The sequence below is a fragment of the Kalmanozyma brasiliensis genome (assembly GCF_000497045.1).
Source record: "Kalmanozyma brasiliensis GHG001 unplaced genomic scaffold PSEUBRA_SCAF7, whole genome shotgun sequence".
Taxonomy (NCBI): domain Eukaryota; kingdom Fungi; phylum Basidiomycota; class Ustilaginomycetes; order Ustilaginales; genus Kalmanozyma; species Kalmanozyma brasiliensis.
This window is the reverse complement of record NW_015961990.1, coordinates 426,213-449,214: the sequence shown is the minus strand read 5'-3', so window position 1 is coordinate 449,214 and position 23,002 is coordinate 426,213. Positions and strand designations below refer to the sequence as shown.

Sequence of the window (23,002 nt, the reverse complement as noted above, 5' to 3'; positions counted from 1 at the left end):
TTTCCCTTCTTTTTCCCTTCCTCTTCTTCTCCTCGCTCTAGAAAACCGCTGCTGACGATCTTGTTGACGTTTCTGGGCGCATCGTCGTGGCGCGCGGAACAGGCTCATTCCTCGCGCTGCTCGAAGAGCTCTCCTCGCGCTCGCGAAGGGAGATCCGCACCCCGCTCCATCCGGAGAATGTTGCCGCACAACATCGCGCCCCGCTCTCGAAGTTGGAAGCCAAGCTCACGGAGCTGCTCGAGCTGATCGACGACAACGCCGCGGGGGCACAGCGCTGGACGCACCGACTGAGCGCGGAGGAGAACGAACGCTGGTTAGACGCCAGGGAGACGCTGCAGGCCGAAAAGGTGCTACTTGGCGTCGCGGCGAAACGGTATGCTGGGCGGTTTCCACACAAAGGGGGTGACGCGATCGAACGGTGGTCATGGCGTCAAATGAGGTGGATCTTGCTATTTGTCTCGGCGGGCCGCGTAGCCGAGATCGAACGATAACAGTGAGATGCGGATCATGGCGATGTTTGCGCTTGGTCCGATTGCGGTCCTGCGTCGACAGCGTGCTGCTTGATCCACTCCTGGAGAATCGTCATGAATGAAAAGCTTTGTCAGTACAATGACCCGTCCGTATGGGTCCACAATCAAGTTACTCACCTCATCATCCCAAACGGCCCTCCCACTTCTCCCTCCTCCGCTGCTTTCCTTGACCTTGCTCGGATCGGCCAAGTTGACCTGAATCGTGCGCCCCTCGATCGCGTTGAGGTTCATGTTGTCCAACGCATCCAGCGCGTCGTCGGGCGTGGAGAAGGTGATGAATCCAAAGCCCTTGTTGCGCTTGCCCGCCGGGGTCGAGGTGGAGGGCACCGAGATGGAGACAATGTCGCCAAAAGGGTGGAAGTAGGAGGCGAGGGAGGATTCGTCCAGGGACGGGGGGAGGTTGCCGACGTATATGGTTGAGGACGAGGCGCTCATTGTGACGGTAGAGGGAACAAGGCGCGGCGAGAGATGGTGGTGCAGGGAGGAGGTCGTCAAGGGTTCAAGGGGAAGATTCAACACGCCGGGTTCCGCGAAGTCGTCGCAGTGAAATATTGATACAAAGAAAATCAGAAATGCCGCTCAAAATTGAGGTCAATTAAATCTACAAAGCTCTCGCCTCAACCCCACAGAGCCAAATGGTCCCTGGCAGCCTTATTGTACCTCCCACCGGCCGTCTTGAACTGCTTCACCTTGTCGTCCAACTTCTTCATCGTCTGCGCATCCAACTCGATGTTGGCCGCATCGGCGTTCTCCTTGGCCCTAGCAGCCTTGGACGTTCCGGGCAGAGGCACCAGCACGTCGCTGCTCTTGATCAACCAGGCCAGACCCAGCTGTGTGGGTGTCACTTCGGGCTGATGCTGTGCGGCAAGCGTCTTGAACTCGTTCGCGAGCTCGAGGTTCTTGGCTAGGTTCTCGCCGTTGAGTCGATCCATGTGGCGACGAATATCGTTCTCGGGCAGATCCTCGGGTTTTTGGATGTTACCGCTCAAGATGCCCTTGCCGGTCGGCGAGTAGGCGAGGATAGGAATCTTCTGCTCCGCGCAGTAGTCCACAATGCCGAGGTTGAAAGCGTCGAGTTCCCAAGGGCTGACCTCCAGCTCGACGCATGCGATGGGTGCGACGCTCACCGCCTCTTTGATGCTCTCCAGTCCGAGCTCGGACAGCGAGATGTGACCGAAGAGCCCTTTGCCTTTGACCTGCTTGCCGTTCTCATCCGTGTACGTCTCGCTGGACAAGGCAAGCATGTTGTACATGATCTGCTTCACGCTGGAACGCGGATCGCGACGAGCCATCTCGTAGACATCGATCTCCTTACCACCCTGGTCCGTGCCCAACTGCTCGCGAATTCCCTTCAGATCCGCCTCCAACCCTTCAACGGAGGAGTCCGGCTGCAACCCGCCCATCCCCTTCTCTTTGTAACCGGAGATCGACATGCCGCCTTTGACAGAGAGGACCGTCTTGGCCTTGTACTCCGGATGAGCCTCGTAGAATCGGCGGAGGAGCTTGAGGTTGGCATACGGGTCCGACTGGGGGCCGTAGAATGCGCCCGTGTTGAGGAAGTTGGAGCCGGAATCGACGGCAGTGCGGATGGTCTCGAAGGCTTGCGAGTCGGGGGTAGCCTGCGAGGGGTCGCACCACGACATGCCCATGCAGCCAAAGGCGACGCGGCCGACGGCGATGGAGGATGCGCTGCCGCCAAGCGGGATGGTTGGGATGGGCGCCATAGTGGTGATGGTGTTTAAGGAGGAGAAGCGTGAATGTATTGGCTTTGGGGAGAAGGGAGGAAGAGATGAGCACCGTGGAGCGGCTGGTACTTATACCCGTGATGCAGCTGGCAGGGCTGAGCAAGGAAAGCTGCGATAAAGACAAGTCCCGGCAGAAGAGCTTGAGATTACAGCGCAGTCTGACCTTGCTCATGAAGCAAACGGTTTCGAGGCATAAGCGACCTCCACGGAGCAGGCAGACCCCGCGATCATACCGCGGCATCCGGCGGGTGGAGGTGGAGCTCGATTTTTTGCAAAAGTTGTCAGATCGAGGTTTCTTTTTTCAAGAGCCTGTGTTTTTTCGAGCCCAAAACGGGGTTTATTTTGCACGTGATGGCTTAGTTTGAGCCAAGGCGCGTCGCTGCTGTGCGCTGTTGTGACAACACCCTGCCTCTGCCCGAAATTCACTTTTTGACAGCAACATGACAGCTCGGTAGGACAGCCTTGACTGCAGCCAGCTTTGCCTTCGTCACCGTACTCGATCATCCGGCTCGGACGGTGTGAGAGCAAGCTTGGTGGTTCGAGACGATGGCGGCGATGGCTGACAACCACAAGTCAATTTGAGTAAAGATGCAGCGTAGGATTGAGCCAAGGCGGGCGAAATGAAGCATGTTGGGTTGGCTTCTACTCTTGTGCATCCGCCTTGCCAGCTCTACGCAAGCCCGGTCGAGCGGATGCAGGAGCTTGCATGATTTTCAGCCTCCCCCGTTCGACGCAAGGCACCTTCCGTCCGCACAGCGCCGCTTAACGATCGCACAGGCAAGACCTTCTAACCCTGACGCAACCGAGTCGACGGAAAGAATCCTTTTCGCCTTTCCGTGCAGTGACGGTATTTACCCTGAACCTCGACCACAACGTCCAGCAGGACTGCAGTAGCTCTTGCTTGAACACAACAGCTCTCCGCTTTCTACTTTGTGCTTTTCCTTTTGCTCTTCATCATCTTCGACCTTCGCTTTCCTACCTTCTTCACCCAAGCATCACTGCTGCGCTCAATTCTTGCTCATCGTACATCAAGGAGGCAAGTGTAGACGCTGCTTCACAGACCTTGACTGGCGAGGTCATTGTCCACCATCACCAAAGCAATCAGCACCAGTATCTTTCGTCAGCACACACCATCATCTCGGAAGAATCGCAAGACAGGCTAACGATACAGCACTATACCCAACAGTCAGCTTTCAACGTATCTCTTAGCAGCACCTTCAGCACAACACCTCCCCATCGTCCAGAACCGGCAGCAGCTGGTCAAGCTTCGCCTTCACCATGGCGTCCACAATGTCGACAGGGCCCTCCTCTCTAGCCCATCAGCTTCCAGCTCACCCTGGCTTTGCTCGCACCGCCGGCGCTCCCACCGCATCTTCACTCCCACCACGTCCCCGACCCGCCTCGACCATCGCCTCCAAACAACCAGCCACCGGCGCCGCTCCCGGCACCACAAACGCAGCCGCTGCCCCCTCCAAATCCTCATCCAAGAAACCGGCGTTGCCACCGCCGCCGAAAGTCATCATCGACTCGGAAGGACGAGCTTTCAAGCGTGGTGATCTGCTGGGTCAGGTAAGTTCCCCTTCACCCCCACCCATTTCCTCCTATTACAATCGCTGATCTATCTCATTCTGGATGTAACGCTACAGGGAGGATTTGCACGCGTCTACATGGCCGTCGATCCAGAAGGTCGACGCAAAGCCTTCAAAGTCATCGCCAAATCCGCCATTGCCAAATCGCGCAAGAATCGCCAAAAGATCCTCGCCGAGATCATGATCCACAAATCCGTCGACCACATCCACGTCGTCAAGTTCGAAGACTGTTTCGAGGACGATACCAACGTCTACTTCCGACTGGAGCTGTGCCGGAACGGGTCGTTGAACGATATCGTCAAGAAACGCGGGCCGTATACCGAGCCGGAAGCGCGATACCTCATGGTGCAGATCTTGGCGGGGACGCAGAACCTGCATGCGAACAGCATTATCCATCGCGATCTCAAGCTGGGTAACATCTTCCTCGATGAGCATATGCATGTCAAGCTCGGGGATTTTGGTCTGGCTGCATTACTGAAGCATCCAGAAGAGAGGAAGAAGACCGTGTGCGGTACACCGAACTACATCGCACCCGAGATCCTGTACGATCAGGGACAGGGACACAGTTTCGAGGTGGACATTTGGTCGGTTGGAGTCATCCTGTATACGCTCCTGGTGGGGAAACCGCCATTCCAGACGCCCAAGGTGGACGAGATCTACGAACGAATTCGTCAAAACGCCTACGAGATCCCGGTCAACGCTGGACTCAGTGCGGAGGCGGTGGATCTCATCACACGAATCCTGACGCACAATCCGGCGCAACGACCGACGTTGGTACAGATCATGAACCATGCGTGGTTCTCTTCCGGTCCCATACCCGCGAGTATCCCCGAGACGGCGATCGAAACGACGCCCTTCCTGCCGCCCATCACGGCGCGCGAAAGCGCACGCAATCTCGAACTGCTCAAGCGTCAGGCGTGCTGGGACGACCGCGCGGACGATCTGTTGGAAGACTCGCCCGCCGCGGACTACGCCGATGCCCAACAGGAGCCGATCGAGGTGGTTGTCGATGCAAGAAGCGAGCTCGAACAGGCGGAACAGGCCGAGGAGCGAAGGGAGAAGATGGATCGCGAAGCGCAGCGTGCAATTTCGCCCGAATCGCCCATCTCTGCTCTGCTCAAGGCCGGAAGACAGCCACTGATCAAGGCACCTGCTGCACCGGCGCAGAGCTTTGCCAGGGGCGCGGCGAATAGCTTGGCCAAGCAGCTAAGCGGTCTTACCTTGAGGAGTGCAGGGGACAAGGAGAACGCGGCCCCCATGGCGGCGCCCGCTCCTGCGGCGAGAGCGGAGTTCGGTCGCGGTTACTCGAGGGGTGTCAATGCAGGTGGGACGCAAGACAAGCCGAGATTGGTCACTCCGTCGACGGGGGGTTTGACGAGACCCCTGTCGACGACGTCGCTCAACGACCAATACGCCTCGAGCTCGCGTGCGACGCTGGCCTCTATCGGCTCATCCACCGCCCTCGCCCCCGGTGTTCGAAAGACGAAAACCTCGATCGAGATCATCATCGCCCACCTCGAATCGGCTCTCGCTTGCGTCGACGCCAACACCCTTTACGCCGCTCCACCCAGCTCGTCGGCCGAATCGATCCGATTTGTCGAAAAGGCGTGCGAGCTGAACGGCACACGGGTGGTACCTGACAACCCGCGCGTCTTCCTCATCAGCTGGCTCGACCATTCCGAGCGCTACGGTCTGGGGTATGCCCTCAGCGACGGTAGTGTCGGCGTCTACTTCCGCGATTCCACCAGTATGGTTCTCTCGTCCGCCAAGAGCTGTGTTGACTACATCAGCACCATTCGCACCCCCAAATCTGCGGGCAAAACGGACCAGTTGAAGCGGGATAATTTCTCCCTCCCCACCCTCGACGCCCCTGGTTCGGTCCCCACGGAACTCACCTCGAGAGTCCGCGTGATGAAGTACTTCGAAAAGGAGATCATGGACCGTCTCTACGGCGCCGACTCCCCGCTCACTTGGCAAGACACCGACAGGACCACAGGCATGACCTTCGTCCACAAGTGGTACAAGACCAAGGACGCCATCGTCTTCCGCCTTTCCAACGGAACGGTCCAACTCAATTTTTACGATCACACCAAGCTGCTGCTGACCCAAGGGGCGCAGGTGGTGAGTGTGATCGAACCGCTGGATCGAACCGGCGGAGTGCCGAGGATGACCAGTTGGACGCTCGAGGAGTTTGTGTCCATCGCTTGCACCGATCGCTCCAAGAGAGAGGCGGAAGAGGACGAGAGGAGACGCTTCAACGTCGACAATGACGGCGAGAGGTGCTACAAGACCAGGCCGATGGAGAGACGCAAAGTCAGAGGACTGGTGGCCAAACTCAGGTACGCCATGGAGGTGCTCAGCACCACGGTGCAGCAGAAGAGCGTCGCCTCGAACGCTTAGACGAAGGAGGGTTTCGTAACGAACATTTCGGTTTCTATCACACATCTTTATACGTTTCAGCTACTTTTACACATCAGAGGTTCGCTATCATTGCTTCATCATGCTTCATGTTTTCCCGGATCATTCCACATTCCCGCATATGCTTCAGAAGTCTTGCTCATTCAGTTTCGTTTGATGTTTGATGCAGTGCTTGTGTCGCATCGTGTGAAGCCGGTTGTGCAAAGTCAAAGCTCAGGGAGAGCGTAGTGAGTTGTGGGTCGGAGCGATGAGCAGCGCAAGGGGTCATTGAACGACCCACACGATCTCGGACGGGCGCACGAAGAGCTCTACCGGACCTGGCCCCGGCTCCGCCTTCCCCTTTGCCTTCTCTTCTCCCGATCGTCGCTCGATTGGCGTCGGGAACGGCATGTTGGGCGATACACGCTCCCACACCTCCCTGCGCCTGTCCATCCTCTCTTGTGCCTCCACTGCCTCCCTTCCGGCTTGTTCATCGAGGCGGTAGTATTGCGTACCCTGAAAGCCACCATTGCGGAGCTTGAGCGGCGGCGGCGTGATCGCTGCGACGAGGTGAGGCGGCAGATGCAGCGTGACACCCACCCACACACCCGGATGACCAGCGACAAGGCCCAGATAGCGAACTTGAGCGCGGAACTTGCGCGTCGCCCCCGCTCCGCCGGTGGTGCTGCTCGCGCTGCGTGCGGCTGTTGCTGCACCCGCTTTGCGCTGTTGAGGCGCGGGGAGACTCTTCCTCCCCCCAACACCCGCGCCTGGCGCAGAAGGACTCTTGAAGTTGAGCGCGACGATGCACGGAATGCCCACGATGAGGCTGATCCCACCGTCCACTGTCACCGTCTCACGAGTGCGCGAGGGGACCAGATCTACCGTCTGCCGTGTAGGGGAATGAAGCACGATCGTTTTGACAGACTCACTCTTGCGCACACCGTGCGATGAAGATGCCTGTCGTGCCCTTTGGACGTTGGTGAGCGCATCGGCTGGCATGGCCTCGGCGACGCTCATCGTCTTGCTACTCTTCGGCGAAGAAGAGGTGGACGAGGTCCTGCGAGCGGTCGGCTTGGTTGGCGTGACTGACCGCGCTCGATCGCTATCCGATGCGGTGGTCGCAGCGGCGGTCTTCTTAGGGGCAGAAGCATTGCTGACGGTTCTAGGCCGCAGACCGTACCCCGAATCGGTGGTCGACAGGGAGAAGGTGCCACCGGGACCGGGTGTTGCGCGCAGGAAGGAAGATTTGTGGCCGAGCACAGGCGGTTTCGTTGGCTTGGTGTCAAGCGAGGATGCGGCGGGCTTGCTTGCGTTCGTGCTGGTGCGCGACGAGAGAGAGGCAGCGGAGCGGACGTTGCGGATCGTCTTGGTCGGTGTCTGGTCCGTCTCTGCAGAGGGCGTTCTGACTGTTGAGGATTTCGGCGTTGGCGATCTGTCTGCTTTGCTTGACGTGGTGGCCCTCGTGCTGACGCTGGCAGCTTTGACTCGTGGCGCAGCGACTTCGGCAGGCGCGGGTCTGACGGCCTTGCCATTTGCGAGGGTGGCTGTACTGGCACTGCTGGGCGTGCGAGCTCTTTGCTCCTTGCTCACAGCGACGGGTGAGGGACTATTGATCTTTACGCCTGTTCCGTTGATGCCCTCCGCGGTAGCTGCTGCATGCACGTTCGTCGCTTTCCCATTCTTGGAGGCAGGAGAGTGGCTTGTCTTGGCTCTCGTCGCCGGCGTCAGTGAAGCAGTAGCGACTGATCGTGAGCTCGGACGTGTAGCAGGCGACGTCGTCGAGGCAGTCGATGCTGTTGACAAAGATCTGTGTCCATTTGCTACCGACGTTCGAGCAGCATTGCGATTAAGCACAGCCGCTCGCATGTGTATCGGTCCGGCTTCTCGTTCGCCGTCGTCTCGCAACGAGTCTCTCGCCGGTGATGCGGTTCTCGTCAGGGAAGACGCTGTGGAAGCTGCAGATGCCGTCCGCATCCGACTCGCAGCTGCCGCCGCGCCACTGAGCGATGATCTTGCACCCATGCTGCTTCTTGCCGCGGCCAGGCTAGCACCAACCGCACCATTTGCTCCGATGCTGCCAGCAAGCGAGCTGGTCCGTCGTGTAGCCATCAGCCGGGAGGGCGGCAGTCCAAGCTTCGCAGGCGACGGTCCTTCTGTCAAGACCAGATCAGCTGTGGTGACGTCGAGCTCGTCGGCTAGCTCTTTGAGACACCACTTTTCGAGCTTGTTGAAGCCTGCGAGCGCGCGAACGTTGATCCAGCGTTTCTTGAGGTAGCGCAAGATGCTGGCGCGGGCCGTCTCGACTGCCTGTCGCGATTGACCCACCTCGAATCCCTGATCGCGCAGCAGAACCTGCCCGACGAGAAGTTGATAGATATCTGCAGCTCGAGCTTCTGTGAGCCCGTCGATTAGCATCACGAGGAACTTCTCGAGCACGTCTCCGAGTGAGCCAACACCATCCAGCAAGTCCGAAAAAGCCTGACTCTGCACGATCTTTTCGAGATCGCTGTGCAGGATGCGCATCAGTCGGCTCTCGACCGTCTCTGCCATCACGCGAAGCGACTCAACCCATCGGCTCGATCGTTCGGTGTCGATGCGCTGGCCGACGATCGAGAGCTGCCGCAAAACGGACACTACCAAAGTCGGCTCGTCTCGAAGGCAATCGGTGATGGAGTCGACGATACGGTCCTGAAGCACCGAGTCGAGGCTGCCGACCTCTTTGGCCCAGTACATGCCGAAGTGGACCCCAGAGACAGCAGCAATGGCCGGCTCCTGTAAGGATCGTTCACTGACGTCGGGGCTCGTGGCAAATGAAAGCGTACGAGGGACTCGCTTGGCACATTTGCGGCAGGGCGGCGAACAGTGGAAGCCGTGGCAGAATTCGCGGTCGATGAGGGCGACGACAAGCGCTTGTAGCGTTTCGATTTGCAGGTAGGCACCAGCGCGCCACAGCGAGAAGGCGGTCGAAAGGTCGAAGGTGCGATTCGAGAAGAAGAGCGTGCCGGTGTAGAGGAAGCCAAGCGTAAAGTGAAGCGAGGCTGGCGTAAATGGTGGGGATGGTAGGTGCAATACTGGCGCCCGCGAGTCTGCGTATGGCGAAAGCAGCATCGAGGCGAAGTACTGCGACCGAGATGCGAGGATCATGCGATGCGTCGAGAAGGAAGTTAGGTCGTCGTCTTCGTTGTCTGAATTGTCGCATCTTTCGGTATCAAGCGTTGGAGCCAGTGATAAGACGGACATGTTGGCATCGGGAATGTCCATCATCTTGTTCAACGTATCACGGCCCTTTCTGCCATTGCCGAGCCCTGCTTTGACCAAGTCATCGCTGTCGTCATCATCGTCGTCTTCGGCAAGCACGATCTTGACGTCCGAGTAGAGTTTGCTGCGCCACATGAAGGTGAGGTCTGTCCGAAGCTTATCCAGCTTCTGCTCGGCAGTGACCTCTGAGTCAGAGGCGAGGCGATTCTCAAAGAGGAACTCGAATGCATCGACCATCGCCTCTTCGCCAGTGTACAGGTACTGAAGCGTCGCCTCGAAGAAGGCTTGGCTGACATCTCCGAGACTGATCGGAGCACGCAAGGTGCTGGCGTCGCTGACGACTGTGGGTGCGTCCGTGAACTGTGAATCGGCTGCCGAGGTGACCGAGGCGAACGACGGTTTGCGAGTCGGGTGATTTGAAGACAATGCGGACGAAGACTCCTGAGGTATTTTCGAAGACGATGTCAACGAAGCTGCGTGGGGTTTCGGATCATTCGAACGAGTGTTGATCAAGCGAGAGGCGCGCAGACTATATGTTGGATCGCCTTCGCCCTCACTGTCGCTGGTGGCAAAGCCGGAGGCGATGGAGTTAGCTTCGTCAATCGAACCCTTTCGCAGAGGCCTGGAGATGCTGGAACGGGAGATCGGCTTGCGCAAAGAGGGCTTCTTCATGGAAAAGCTGCTGGGCGGTGCGGTGCCCCTAATCGACTGGCGCGCTTTGGCTACTATCCCCCCACGTGTTGTCAACGTATTCGCATTCGAAGCCGAAGGGTCCGTGTTGTTGGAGCGGGAAAGATCGGAAGCCAGTGATAGCTGCGATCCGCTCCGATGCAACGGCAGAGAAGCAAGGCTTGCAGTCGAGCCAATATGCTGAAGCTGATGGGCAGGTGAGCGCATCTTCAAGAAGCGAGCGTGGAAAGTGTTGGGAGCGCGTGCGTATAGAATAGCCTTGTGAGCCCATATGAGGGTATCTTGACTCGTGGAAGTGGTGGGTATCGATGCGGTTTGTGTTGGTCGTAACGTGGGTATCAATGCATGCTGTGCTGTTTGCAAGCTGGTCCGGTCTTCGTCCCCCGGCTTGGGAGACCACTCGTCGCGATGGTCTTGCGTGTTTGTGGTTGCGGTCGTCCAGCAGACATCCGCGAAGCGCTCCTCGGCGCGATCGAGAAGTCTGCGCATATCCGCCTTCCAGACTTTCGTTGCCTCTTCCTGAGCAGCGCGGACTGGGTCATTGTGTTTGGTCCCGTTTGAGTTGAGAGTCAGAAGGCCTTTCGAAGGTCCTGCTTGCGCGTGTGCCGTGACATCGGAGCCGTGGGCACGAACTGAAGCGCCTCTTGAGGGGACAGGACGCATAGGAGCAGCTGCTCCAGATTGGGGAGTCCTTGATGCTACACTAGCAGACATGGTGGCGGGATAGGAATCGACTTAGTGAGACGTGATGACGGTCGGCTCGACTTGCTCGTCAGTCTCGCTGCTTTCTGCATCGACTGGCGAGACATGAGGCATCACCTGAGCATTGCCAAGATCGTGTAGGGATAGAGTGAGCTTCGCTCGCAGCTACTGGCGTAATAGTCTGCACTGTTGGGCGAGGCTGAGCCGTGCTGGCACCAGATGTGCTGGATTAGCTGAGTGACATTCAAAGCTGATTCGTTAGCTGTGCTTGGTCAGCACTTTGTCCTTTGTCGGGACGCTGCCGCGAGAAGGGACGGAGTCAGGACGCGCACCAGGCCAGGTGGTTGTGATCGACCGGATCAGCTTTGAGTGTGACGAAGGTGATGAAGCTAGAGGATGTAGGTGTTGGTGTCTCAAAAGCAAGCGTCACGCACCTGCAAGTGCCGAGACAGGGTCCAAGCAGCGCCGCCCAAAAGTGTTGGTCTCGACAAATTCCGCGTCAGCGCAAAACGCATGCGCAGGTTCACAGAGCGACTGACTTCCTATGCCATCACATCAAGCTCGATGATGCCGAGCAGCCGACAAGGTAGGCTGGCTCAGTGCCGGACGCAAGAGGTACAGACAGGTTCGTTGATGCTATGGAATCTGATGAATGTCCATCCGAGAGAGTTGCACAGCAAAGAGCAGCTACAAAGGAGGGACGTTCCGGGCGTTCTCCTTGCCGAGTCCGGCGTGACCACCATCTTGTCCGGCCCTCTATGACGACACTGCAAGACGCTTCTTCCTCAGCTCCACCAGCGCGCTCCTACCGACAACAATGGTGAAAAGACCCGCGCCCAACAGCAGTGGCAGCATCTGAAAGAGCGTCAATCCGATCCAGTACCTTACAGCCAGACCCTCCAGACCCGCCAGCGCAGCGAACAGCACCAGCGCTTTCGACGATGGCGACTGGATGTCGGGCTTGACGATGCCCAGTGCGCCCACCAGGAACACCCACGGCACGACTGCAGTGACGAGCGAGGCGAGGCCGCTGACCTTGGTGCTCGGCATTGTCTCGGTAGGTGGAATGCCGAACGTGTGCCTGTGCTCGGGCAGACCGTGGAAGCCTTGTTCGATCTCCGCCTTCTCTCGAGCCGACAACGAGGAAGAAGTCGATGCGAGAGCGGCATCGACCAGACTAGATGGTGGACTGAGCGAGACAAGAGGCAGCGAGAGCGGCGCGTAGGCGCCTTCAGAAGCCGAGTTCGAGGGGAAGTTGGCGATGAGCAGCGAGAGCGTCAATGGCGATTGTGCTCGAAGGAGCGTCGCTGGAATTCTGTCCATCCTCTGTGTCAAGCAAAGTAAGATGAAGTAGCAATCGTCAGTATGCGAGTTCCGAGTCAAAGAGCGCCTCAAAGTGCCTTAGACTTACCAAGTTCCACGAGACCTTGCCAGTGCTGGGCTTGACGACGACGGGCCAAGCATGTGAAGCCTCCTCACCATTGTTCAAAGCGAGTACGATGAAAGATTGATGAGGCACGTGCTCCTTGCCAAGCGCAGGTCCATCCTGACTGCCGACCTTCTTTCCATTCGCGTCTTCCACCCCGAGGCTGAAGGTGAACCTGATCACATCATCGTTCTCCAGCTGCGTTGGGTTGGCGGTGTCAAAGGGCGCCGTGTTCTTCGAGTAGTCAGGATGTGTCGAGAACTCCTTTGAGAGACGAGACGACCCGTCAACCGTCGAGAGGGCGAGCTTGGCCGACTTGAGCACGTAGCTCAGCTTGGGTTGCGAAAGTGCTGCGTTCGCCTGGATGACGAGCAGCAGTGCCAGCAGCAAGGAGGACGCGAGGAACAGTATCGATCGCATCTTGTGATGTCTCCGTAGCGGTAGAATCCCGAGATGAGAGAAGTGTGTGTTGATGGAAGACCGTGAGAAGAATTGTCGTGGTTGAGTCTGGCGATGGCGCGTGCACGGAAGCGGCGGCAGCAAGCCAGGTGGAAGCAACCAAGGCCAGCTGCCGTCTTCTAAAACGGGCGTGCTTAGTCGCGCCGTTGAATATTGGGCGAGATGTTACGCCATCCTTTATGCCTCGCCTCAGGGTCCCGATATCAAAACCCGATTGGGCTATGTTGCTGCGGCAAGTTCGCATTCTGATTGGCTGCTGAACGCGTCTGCTCTTCGGCACCGACAAAATTTCAGGTTTTGTTCTTGCGCTGCTGCTCGCTTCCACCTTTCTTCTTCTCCTCATACTACTCTTTTCTAGTATACCTTGGTCACCGCTGGTATCATCTTTTCCCACAACTCTCAACCCTTTCAACACTATTCCAAGATGAGCTACGTCGCCAAGGACAAGGATGTGGATGCTTCGGCCCCTGCTGCCAAGATCCACAAGATCCGCATCACCCTCACTTCGCGCAATGTCAAGAACCTCGAGAAGGTCTGCTCCGACCTGGTGAACCGATCCAAGGACAAGCAGCTCCGTGTCAAGGGCCCCGTCCGTCTGCCCACCAAGGTGCTCACCCACACCACCCGCAAGTCCCCCTGCGGTGAGGGCTCCAAGACCTGGGACCACTTCGAGATGCGCATCCACAAGCGCCTCATCGACCTCCACTCGCCCTCCGAGATCGTCAAGCAGATCACCTCGATCTCGCTTGAGCCCGGTGTGGAGGTCGAGGTCACCATCCTCTCCTCCAACTAAACGTGCATCCTTTGCCGCTCCTCCAGCTGCAACATGCGCGCCGAGGAAGGTTTTCGTGTCGTTCGTTGACTACAAAAGGATGCGATCAGGTGACGGAGGAAAGGGCACGTCTTCATTGTGCGCCGTCCGCTCCTCTGTCATTGTTCAAAGTTCGTATTCACCATCTTTGCCTCCCAAAAGGGGCTTCTTTGCAATACCACGACACTCTTTTCTTTCTTCCTCAAATCTCCTCAGTCCGAGCTGCGTGTGCTTTGTGTATGAGAACGCCGTATCAGTGTTGCGCTGAACGAGTATCGACAGCCTACAACGAGCCTGAACAGGCCGCTACTTCTTCTTCTTCTTGTTTTTCTTCTTCTTCTTGCTGCTGCCGCCACCGTTGCCGTCTGCCGGGTTCGGTGTTGTTGGCGTAGCAGGGGTGTTTCCTCCGCTCTCCTCCCCATCGGCTGCCTTATCGTCTTCTTCGTCCGCTTCGCCTTCGTCGGCTGCCTCTTCCCCGACAGCCTCCGCCTTGACAGTCTCGACGGCGTCAGGTTGCGAGACAGAAGGCTCTTCCACCCCCTCCTTGGACGACTCAGCCTTTGTGCCCTCAGAAAGTGAAGCCGACGCCTCCTTCTGCACTCCCTGCTTTGATGCCTCTGCTTCAGCACCCGTCTTGCTGTCAGACTGTGCTTGCTTCGGCTCGACTGCTGGATCAGCTGCACTTGCGGTATCCTCCGGCTCGGCCGCCTTGGCTGCTGCCGCCGCAGCTCGATCTCGCTCCTCTTTGCGCTGCCGAAGCTTGTCGGCGAGGCTGAACTTCTTGGGTGCTGGAGACGAGCTGCGTTGCTCAGGAGCGCTAGCTGGTATCTGCATTGAGGGTGCCCCTTGTGGCTCGGCCGCAACCTGAGTTTCGGCTTGGGTCTGGGCAACAGCTTGAGGCGCAGCTGCTTCAGAGGGCACGGCGCCTGGCTCTTGTTCTGTGTGCTTGGAGGCGTCGGCTGCGGCTGGTTGATCTGCGACGGTTTTCGCAGCCTCCTGGGCCTGCTTCCCGGCTGCTTCGGATCGCGCGAGCTCGTCTGCCTTCGTTTTGGCCGCTTTGGCCGCCGCTGCCTCCTCGGCCTGCTTCTTCGACGCTGCTTCCTGGTCATCGTTCTCGGCTTTGGCCCTGGCAGCTTCCTCCTCGGCTTGTTTCCTAGCAGCCTGCTGAGCTTCGGCCTCAGCCTTGGCTGCTGCAGCTTCCTCCTTGGCCTTCTTCTTCGATGCAGCTTCGCGAGCTTCTTGTTCGGCTTTGGCTTCGGCAGCGTTCTCCTCGGTTTTCTTCCTTGCAAGTGCCTCCTGAGCCTCGGCTTCGGCCTTGAGTCGCTCCTCTTCTTCGGCCTTGAGGCGGGCAGCTTCAGCTTCGTCCTTCTTCTTCTTCTCTTCTTCGGCCTTAAGCCTTGCCTGCTCCTCCTCCTCCTCGGCCTTTCTCTTTGCCTCGGCATCGGCCTCCTTCCTCGCCTCTTCTTCCGCTTTCCTCTTGGCCTCTTGCTCGGCCTTCTTGTTGGCCTGTTCTTCGGCTTTCCTCTTAGCCTCGTCCGCAGCCTTCTTCTTTGCTTCATCCTCGGCCTTCTTCTTGCGCTCTGCCTCTTCTTCAGCCTTGCGCTTTGCCTCCTCTTCTGCCTTGCGCTTTGATTCCGCTTCAGCCTGCTGCCTTGCTTCTTCTTCTGCCTTCTTCCTGGCCGCCTCTTCGGCTTCACGACGGACCTGCTCCTCTGCCTCGACGCGTGCCGCCTCCACTGCATCATCATGAGCTTTCTGCCTTCGGGTGGCATCGAGCCGCCTCTGCTTGCTGGATTGCAGAATGTTTGATCGCGTCGAGCTGATCCACTCCTGAGCCTGATTCCAGGCTGAGTCGGCTTCTCGAGCGCCTGTTCCGTCCGAAAGATCGAAAACCTGCGATTGGACGACCTGCAAGGTCCACGAGACGACGGAGGAATGCCACATGCCAAGCACTTTGCCCAGGATGGCACTCTCTCGGTCTTGGATGAGCTGTTTTTGGAGCCCTTGTCTCACGACGGGTTCGTCGTCGAGGTGCAGCAGGAGAGACTGAGCATCTTGGTCCGCCAGCAGCAGATCGGCGTAAGGCACGTTCCTGTCGAGCTTGGCGATGGATTTGGGTGTTTGCGTGAGCAAGCGCTGAGTGATGCTTGCCAGATGGCGATCCAATGTCTGCGAAAGAATCGAGGCAAGAGAGACAGGTGCAAAGACTTGCAGCGCGTTGATCCAGTCCATGAGCTGGTTCAGCAACTTGGCGAATAGCGGATAGTCGACCAGCTCGATGTTGGGTCGCGAGAAGTCGTCGTAGGCTGACATTTCCGCATTGTCCGCAGAGACGCTGTAGAGGTCTTCCAGCGCGGACCGCGGAAGCTTTGAGGAGGTGAACCACCGGGAGGGAAGCGAAGTCTCGTTGGACTGCATGTGTTGGTCGAGCTGGCCATGCAGACTCGCGAAAGTCTGATCCAGCGAACGAGACAGAACATCAAGCCAGATAGCCTCTATCGAGCTGAGGGCGGTCGTAGTCTCCTCAGCACCAGCAGAGAGGGCGGGAGCGAAGAGGAGCTTGCCAAAGTCGAAGCCGAATCGCGTCAAAGAGACCGATGCGTAGCTGAGCTGGGTATGGATGTTGGCCAATGTTTCGGCGAGCGTCTCTAGGCTACTCGAAGCAGATGAAGACGGATCAGTCTTACGAGCGGCTACTTGAAGCTGCACCGAAACAGTGTCGCGCAGACGCACGAGACCTGATGTTGCGAACGACGAGAGCAGATGAGCAGGAGTGACCATGTCAGGCTGCGACGTATCACTGCTCCGCGCTTGCGAAGAGGAGGAAGACTCGTCGATGAACAGAGGGAAGGCCATACCGAGAGTGTCGGCCATCTCTTCGCGCCAGAGGTCGATGTACCTGCGGAGATAGGCCTCGCTAGAGAAGGAGGAGGGAGAGCCCATGGCGTCGAGAGCAGAGTAAAAGGATCGGATCCTTGCTTTGAGGAACGCGAGGCAGAGCTGATTTTCGCTCATGCCAAGTGAGACTGCGAGTAGATTGGACTGAGCTGAAGCCAGTACCACATGCCGATCTGCAATTTGGGAGAGCTGAGACTCGAAGGTGTTGAGCTTGCGAAGGATAGAGACGGATCTACGTGCTGCGGGCAGCTTGAGGCCGGGACTGGAGAAGCTCGATACAAGGTCGTTCTTCATGGTCGACAGGTGCGAAAGTGCTTCGATGAGAAGCGAGAAATAGGTGCTGCGTTGGCCATGGTTGAGGCCCGAAGTGTGAACGGAAGCTCCTAGGTCATCGTGTGCGACATGAGCGTCACCTAATGAGTTGAGAAGGCCGACGAGATGCTCTGCTAGCTGAATCGCATCGGAGTGCTGACCAGCCTTGACGCAGGTGTGAATGAGCGTGGGAATTTCGAGCAGGTCAGAGAGATGGCCACGCTCGTATTGGTCGGTGACGTTTTGCAGACGTTCGCGTTCGGCCAGCACGGGTTTGCTGGCAGCCTCAAAGACGTCAGCGGCCTTTTGCAGATCCGGCAAAGTCTGAGTGATAAGATCATCGAGATGAGTGGAGAGCGAGTCGAGGAAGGGGCTGAATTCTTGTTCTGCTTGCTGAATATGGATGAAAGCGTCGGTTTGGGAGATGCAGAGCTCCGAAAGTTGCTGGTGAAGCGCTTCCGATTTGGACTGGAGCTGCTGCGGCTGGGCTCGTAAGTCAGAAAGGCTGAAGTTGGAGAGCGATCGAATGTAGGAAGCCGACTCCTTGGTCGAGAGCGCATCGGCCGAAATGGGTGAATCAGCCGACTGAGCCGCATTGTGGATGAGCGAGGCAAGCGAGCCGTGTGCCATCGCATCCGATGCAGCTGACGGTGCTGCTATCGACGTCGGCATGGTTGCGATGCTCTGTCGGTGTCTCCGGACAGTGTGATGGCCCGAAAGGACAGTCGCGATGGCCAAGCGTGACGTTCAGCGAGGTTGCGAAAGCTCTCTCAGCTGTCAAAAGTGTTGGTCCGGGTTCCGAGCTTGAGTCGAGACCCTGGCGAAAATGCACGGGCTCTGTCGAGGGCGGGTAAGCTAAGAGCCGGCCGGTATGCTGCTTTGCCTTGACACTTTGTTTCTCTCTTCGACAAGTCAAGCTCGCCGGCAAACAACACAAGGGCGTCCAATCAGATACAGCGTCTGCGGATCCAAAGCCTGCACACGATTATCATGCATGGCCAGCAATCTCGCGCACAAGACGGAACAACCAATCGCACCTCACCCAAACCCACGACGGCTCCTTTACCTCTCTCTTTCATCGGGGAGCAGGATGGGGATTTAGATTGGGTACTAAAGACCGGTACCAGTGATGAGCCCTTGCTCTGTCCAAGAGTGACCTCAAGTGCCTCTTGAAGGCGGCGACAAGAGGGCTGGCTCGCTTGAGTCTGAGTCTGAGCATCCGATTCTTCCAAGCGCGGGGTAAAAATGCACGGGATCTGTGCCTTGCAAACAGCGAGCCTTTCGAGTCATCCGCCTCTCTGTCTGCGGCTGCAAGGGTGCTTTCTCGGATCAAAGCATTGAGTCTAAGGGGACCATTTGAATAAGGCCAATTTTGTAATGTGGACCGTAATTCCGACCTTTCACGAAAGTGAAGCGAATACAAAATTTGGCAGGCGAGAATAGGTGGCAAAATGAGAAGAAAGACGGCGCTGCGGGTCTAGAAACAAAGCCTTTTTGGCACACCCGGCTTGTGACCAGCGAATAAGCGGGCTGCTCTGCTCTGGCTTGTCACGCCTCAAAGCCTTTTGCTCTTTTGGCCGAGTCACCGTTGGCTGCGACCCTGTCAAACTCATTTCCTGCACGTCCGGTTCAGACCTTCTCGCCTCTTCATCTCCAGTCCCGCCAGCCTCCTATCTTGTCTTCTCTCCACAACATCGCACAAGCATCTTCCTGGATCTCCTCCTCAAGATCTTCATTCATCCCTTATCATTGGACTGCGCGACCTCTCCTCAAAAGGCTAGGATTCATTCACTTCTCCTTCGCCACCACCTCCGAGCATCAGGGACAAACAGCTCACACGCCCCCTCCAAAAAAGTTGTTGCTTTGAGCACGCGCACCTTCGCATACTAGCTCCATCATGACAAGCTTCGCCGTGCAGTTCGCACGCCAACAGAGGCACGCCTTCCAGGCGGCTTCCAAACTCTCCTCGGCCTCGACTTCCAACATTGTCGCCGCCGCCGCTTCCACATCCTACGCTTCCACTCCCAGCGCCGCGAGAGCCTTCTCCACCGCCAGGAACAATCTCCCTCGCTCGGCGCAGATCGCAAGGTCGCAGCGCTCCCAACTTGCCCTCACAAGACACATTTCCACAAATCAGCCCAAGGAGCAGGCTGCCGCTGCTGCTCAGACCAGCGTGCGCCCCGAACCATCGCCTGCCTTCCAGCAGTCGCCTCAGAACATCGCTCCTCTCTCCTCCAGATATGACGCAAATGCGCTCGACGAGTCGTTTGTGGGCATGTCTGGTGGTGCCATCTTCCACGAGATGATGCTCAGACACGACGTCAAGCATGTCTTTGGCTACCCTGGTGGCGCTATCCTCCCCGTCTTTGACGCCATCTACAACTCGAAGCACTTCGACTTCGTTCTCCCACGAAGAGAGGACGGTGCCGGCCACATGGCTGAGGGCTACGCCCGTGTCACTGGCAAGCCCGGTGTCATCCTCGTCACCTCGGGACCTGGTGCCACCAACGTCATCACCCCCATGCAGGATGCCATGAGCGACGGTACGCCTCTCGTGGTCTTCTGTGGTCAGGTGGCCACCTCTGCCATCGGCTCGGATGCCTTCCAGGAGGCTGATGTTGTTGGCATCTCGCGATCGTGCACCAAGTGGAACGTCATGGTCAAGGACATTGCCGAACTCCCTCGTCGCATCAACGAGGCTTTCAAGATTGCCACGTCGGGTCGTCCCGGTCCCGTTCTCGTCGACCTGCCCAAGGATGTCACTGCCGGCATCCTCCGTCAGGCTATCCCCTACAGCCAGACGCAGCCCAACATGATCACCAACCTGCCCAGCCGACAGGTTGCACGCAACCGTCGTGGCGCCACCTTCCAGCAGAGCACCAATCTTCGCTCCTCTGAGCAGGACATCCTCACCTCGGAGCTGCGCGAGGCCGCTCGTCTCATCGGCATCGCCAAGCGACCCATCATCTACGCCGGCCAGGGTATCCTCTCTTCCCCCGATGGACCCAAGCTGCTTGCCAAGCTGGCCAAGGAGCACAACATCCCCGTCACCACCACCCTCCAGGGTCTCGGTGCTTTCGACGAGCTTGACCCTCTCAGTCTGCACATGCTCGGCATGCACGGTTCCGCCTACGCCAACCTGGCCATGCAGGATGCCGACCTGATCATCGCCCTCGGTGCCAGGTTCGACGACCGTGTCACTGGTCGCATCGACAAGTTTGCGCCGCACGCCCGCGCTGCTGCGCTCCAGAAGCGCGGTGGCATCATTCACTTCGAGGTTATGCCCAAGAACATCAACAAGGTGGTTCAGGCAACATGCGCCATCGAGGGTGATGTGGTGACCAACCTGGGCAAGCTCATGCCCTACCTCGAGAGCAACGGGCCGGACAGGAGCGAGTGGCACGAGCTCATCAAGTCGTGGAAGGACTCCTACCCGTTCACATACGAGCCTTCGAAGGAGGGCGAGCTGATGAAGCCGCAGGAGGTGATCGAGGCGCTCGACTCGGCTGTGGCGGATCAGAAGGACAATGTCATCATCTCGACCGGTGTGGGGCAGCATCAGATGTGGGCTGCGCAGCACTACCGCTGGCGTCACCCTCGCACCTGGGTTTCCTCGGGTGGTCTCGGAACTATGGGTTTCGGTCTTCCCTCGTGCATTGGCGCCAAGGTTGCTGCTCCCGAAAAGATCGTTGTTGACATCGACGGTGATGCTTCGTTCAGCATGACCGCGATGGAGCTCGCCACCGCCGCACAGTACGACATTGGTGTCAAAGTGCTTGTCCTCAACAACGAGTTCCAGGGCATGGTCGTTCAATGGCAAGACCTCTTCTACGAGAAGCGATACTCGCACACCGAGATGCACAACCCAGACTTCTGCAAGCTCGCCGAGTCCATGAACGTCAAGGCCATCCGCTGCGACAACATCAAGGACCTCCCCGCCAAGATGAAGGAGTTCATCGAGTACGACAACAACAAACCCATCCTGTTCGAGGCGAGGATCACCAAGAATGAGCACGTCTACCCCTTCTGCCCTGCTAGTGCGGGCCTGCACGAGTTGATTGTGCACCCCAGCCTCAAGCCTATCCCCAAGAAGGCGTGATTTTCTGTTACTAGTACGAGGGTTTCCTTTGCAATGTTTTGTGTTCTTTCCGTCTCTTTTCGCCTCTGTGTGTGAATGTTTGAGAAGGGTGAGAGTGATAAGCAGCGAAGGTGTCGGGAAGTGAGAAGGGACGTGGATGAGGTTGATGCCGAGAATGGGGGAATCGTGGTGAGGTGGCAGGTAGAATCGGTGATTTCGCAAAACTCACACACACGCGAGGTCGGGGCCGTGCTCTCACTCATTCCGTCTTCCTACCCCACAGCCGCCGTGCTTTCACACCACATCCACCAGACACGACACCAGGCGCAACAGGTGCTTGAGCTTCTCATCGCGCGGGCGGTACAGACTGAAGGGCTCATCCAACGCGACCTTTGACCCGGCGAACAAGCAGAAAGGAGAAGTGGAAGCGGAGCTCCAAGGGCGAGGATGTCGATCTAGAACACGCAACACACTTTCCCGACATTCCTTGATCAGCATCGCCATCAGACGTACCTCTTAGCGGATCGGCATTCCAATCAGGTCTCAATCGTATCATCGCTCGGCTACATACGCAAGATGTCGGCACCCGAAGCATCGTCCTCGTCAACAGGTCGTCCATCTCTGGACGCCTCCTCGGCAGCACCCGCCTCGACCAATGGCACCACCACCAGCACGCTCGAATCTGGCACTGAAGAATCCTGGGCGCCCATCTCCTCCATGTCCGACTCCGCCATCCGCACCGAACTGCTTCGCGTCCGCGAGGAACGCGACACATTCGAATCACAATACCGCTCTCTCCTGTCCAAACTCACCACCATGCGGGCCACCCTCGGCGATCGCCTTCGGCAAGACGCAGAAGAACTCGATCGACGCGAAACCCAAATCGACACTCTCACATCTACCATTTCCAACCTCGAATCTTCGCTTTCGACGCTACGGGCCGAACTCGTCTCTTCGCACGGTGAAACGGATCGACTGGCGAACGAGGTGGATGCGTTGCGGAAGAGTTTGGTGGCGAAAGAGGAGATGAGCGGGGGAGGGCGGGAGTTGCAGGAGCAACTGGAGAGGGTGAAGGTGGATGCGCACGGGTGGCAGACCAGGTGTTTGGAAGAACGGGCGGTCAAGGAGGAGTTGGAATCGCGGCTTGCTGAGGCGCGAGACGAAGTGGTGCGAGCCCAGGCGGCCGAGGTGCACTATCGTGGGGTGGCGGAACGCGAGTCTGCCAGTGCAGCGAACCTCTCTTCGGTGCTCAGCGAGTTTCAATCCTCGCAAGAGTCCGAGCTGCAGCGTGCCCTGGGCGATCATCGCGACCAACTCGATCGCCTCACCACCGCGAATCAAGAATGGAGAAGCAGGGCAGAAGAAGCGGAATCCCAACTGCACCAGAACGCAAACCTCACCTCGCAAGCAGAAACCCTCGCCGCTTCGGTGAAAGAGAAGAATTTGCTCATCGGCAAACTTCGCCACGAAGCGGTGATCCTCAACGAGCACCTCACGGAAGCCCTGCGTCGACTGCGGAATCATCAGATGGAGGGTTCGGTGGATAAGCGACTGGTGACCAATCTGCTGTTGCAGTTCATCAGCACGCCGAGGGCCGATGGGAAGAGGTACGAGATGCTGAGTTTGATTGCGGGGGTGCTGGAGTGGGGTGCGGAGGAGAGGGAGGCTGCGGGGTTGCAAAAGGGAGGGGGGACGCAACGGCCAGGGATGGGCGCGAGGGGGACGTCCAGTGGGAGGAGAGTGAGTGGAGGTGCAGTGGCAGGGAACGGCGTAGGTGGCGACGAAAGCTTTTCCAACCTCTTTGTGGAGTTTCTGCTGAGCGAGGCGGAGAGAGGGAAGGAAGGGAAGAAGGAGGGTGAAGAGGCGTTGACGAGCCCGACATCGCCAGGGTTGCCCAAAAGGTTGTTCTCGCCCACGGGGGAGAGAATGGAGCCTCTGTCGCCGAGCAAAAGTGACGCGGGAGGTAGGGGCGAGGTGTCAGCAGCGACAAGTACGAATGGCGAGGAGGCACCGAATAGCAAATCCGCCGGAGGAGGCGGGTTCGGGTCTTACTTCGGTCTTTCAAGAGCCAGCAAGAAGTGAATTGCACTCGTTCGCACCACGC

General features: G+C 58.0%; 10 protein-coding genes across 10 annotated transcripts in view; 5 read left to right on the top strand and 5 right to left on the bottom strand.

The window, feature by feature from the left end:
- The window catches only part of PSEUBRA_005832 (uncharacterized protein), a gene marked incomplete at both ends in the record, with an annotated part of 851 nt that extends 360 nt beyond the window's left edge, over positions 1-491 (top strand). Inside the window, one exon of the mRNA XM_059465624.1 lies at positions 42-491. Within this exon, the coding sequence (XP_059321679.1) occupies positions 42-491 (450 nt within the window). The remainder of the gene's footprint in view (positions 1-41) is intronic.
- A 14-nt stretch (positions 492-505) lies between these two features.
- On the bottom strand, positions 506-965 carry PSEUBRA_005831 (RNA recognition motif domain protein; the record flags this gene model as incomplete). The annotated part of the gene is made up of 2 exons (XM_059465623.1): positions 506-571; positions 648-965. The coding sequence occupies 2 exons, from the start codon at positions 963-965 to the stop codon at positions 506-508; spliced, it is 384 nt and encodes a 127-aa protein (XP_059321678.1).
- Positions 966-1,147: 182 nt separating this feature from the next.
- On the bottom strand, positions 1,148-2,254 carry PSEUBRA_005830 (NADP-dependent oxidoreductase domain protein; the record flags this gene model as incomplete). Its single annotated transcript, XM_016439224.1, has 1 exon — positions 1,148-2,254. One exon carries the CDS (start codon positions 2,252-2,254, stop codon positions 1,148-1,150), a length of 1,107 nt encoding a protein of 368 aa, XP_016290013.1.
- A 1,299-nt stretch (positions 2,255-3,553) lies between these two features.
- PSEUBRA_005829 (POLO box duplicated domain protein) lies at positions 3,554-6,264 on the top strand (the record flags this gene model as incomplete). Its single annotated transcript, XM_016439234.2, has 2 exons — positions 3,554-3,844; positions 3,922-6,264. 2 exons carry the CDS (start codon positions 3,554-3,556, stop codon positions 6,262-6,264), a joined length of 2,634 nt encoding a protein of 877 aa, XP_016290012.2.
- Positions 6,265-6,546: 282 nt separating this feature from the next.
- PSEUBRA_005828 (BTB/POZ) lies at positions 6,547-10,926 on the bottom strand (the record flags this gene model as incomplete). The annotated part of the gene is made up of 1 exon (XM_059465622.1): positions 6,547-10,926. The coding sequence occupies one exon, from the start codon at positions 10,924-10,926 to the stop codon at positions 6,547-6,549; it is 4,380 nt and encodes a 1,459-aa protein (XP_059320356.1).
- Positions 10,927-11,670: 744 nt separating this feature from the next.
- On the bottom strand, positions 11,671-12,760 carry PSEUBRA_005827 (Dolichyl-diphosphooligosaccharide--protein glycosyltransferase subunit Swp1; the record flags this gene model as incomplete). Its single annotated transcript, XM_016439225.1, has 2 exons — positions 11,671-12,240; positions 12,326-12,760. The coding sequence occupies 2 exons, from the start codon at positions 12,758-12,760 to the stop codon at positions 11,671-11,673; spliced, it is 1,005 nt and encodes a 334-aa protein (XP_016290010.1).
- Positions 12,761-13,223: 463 nt separating this feature from the next.
- PSEUBRA_005826 (Ribosomal protein S10 domain protein) lies at positions 13,224-13,592 on the top strand (the record flags this gene model as incomplete). The annotated part of the gene is made up of 1 exon (XM_016439238.1): positions 13,224-13,592. One exon carries the CDS (start codon positions 13,224-13,226, stop codon positions 13,590-13,592), a length of 369 nt encoding a protein of 122 aa, XP_016290009.1.
- Positions 13,593-13,916: 324 nt separating this feature from the next.
- On the bottom strand, positions 13,917-17,492 carry PSEUBRA_005825 (Conserved oligomeric Golgi complex subunit 8; the record flags this gene model as incomplete). The annotated part of the gene is made up of 1 exon (XM_016439220.1): positions 13,917-17,492. One exon carries the CDS (start codon positions 17,490-17,492, stop codon positions 13,917-13,919), a length of 3,576 nt encoding a protein of 1,191 aa, XP_016290008.1.
- Positions 17,493-18,717: 1,225 nt separating this feature from the next.
- On the top strand, positions 18,718-20,919 carry PSEUBRA_005824 (Thiamine pyrophosphate enzyme, C-terminal TPP-binding; the record flags this gene model as incomplete). Its single annotated transcript, XM_016439230.1, has 1 exon — positions 18,718-20,919. The coding sequence occupies one exon, from the start codon at positions 18,718-18,720 to the stop codon at positions 20,917-20,919; it is 2,202 nt and encodes a 733-aa protein (XP_016290007.1).
- Positions 20,920-21,474: 555 nt separating this feature from the next.
- On the top strand, positions 21,475-22,980 carry PSEUBRA_005823 (GRIP-related Arf-binding domain protein; the record flags this gene model as incomplete). Its single annotated transcript, XM_016439231.1, has 1 exon — positions 21,475-22,980. The coding sequence occupies one exon, from the start codon at positions 21,475-21,477 to the stop codon at positions 22,978-22,980; it is 1,506 nt and encodes a 501-aa protein (XP_016290006.1).
- Positions 22,981-23,002: the final 22 nt, after the last annotated feature.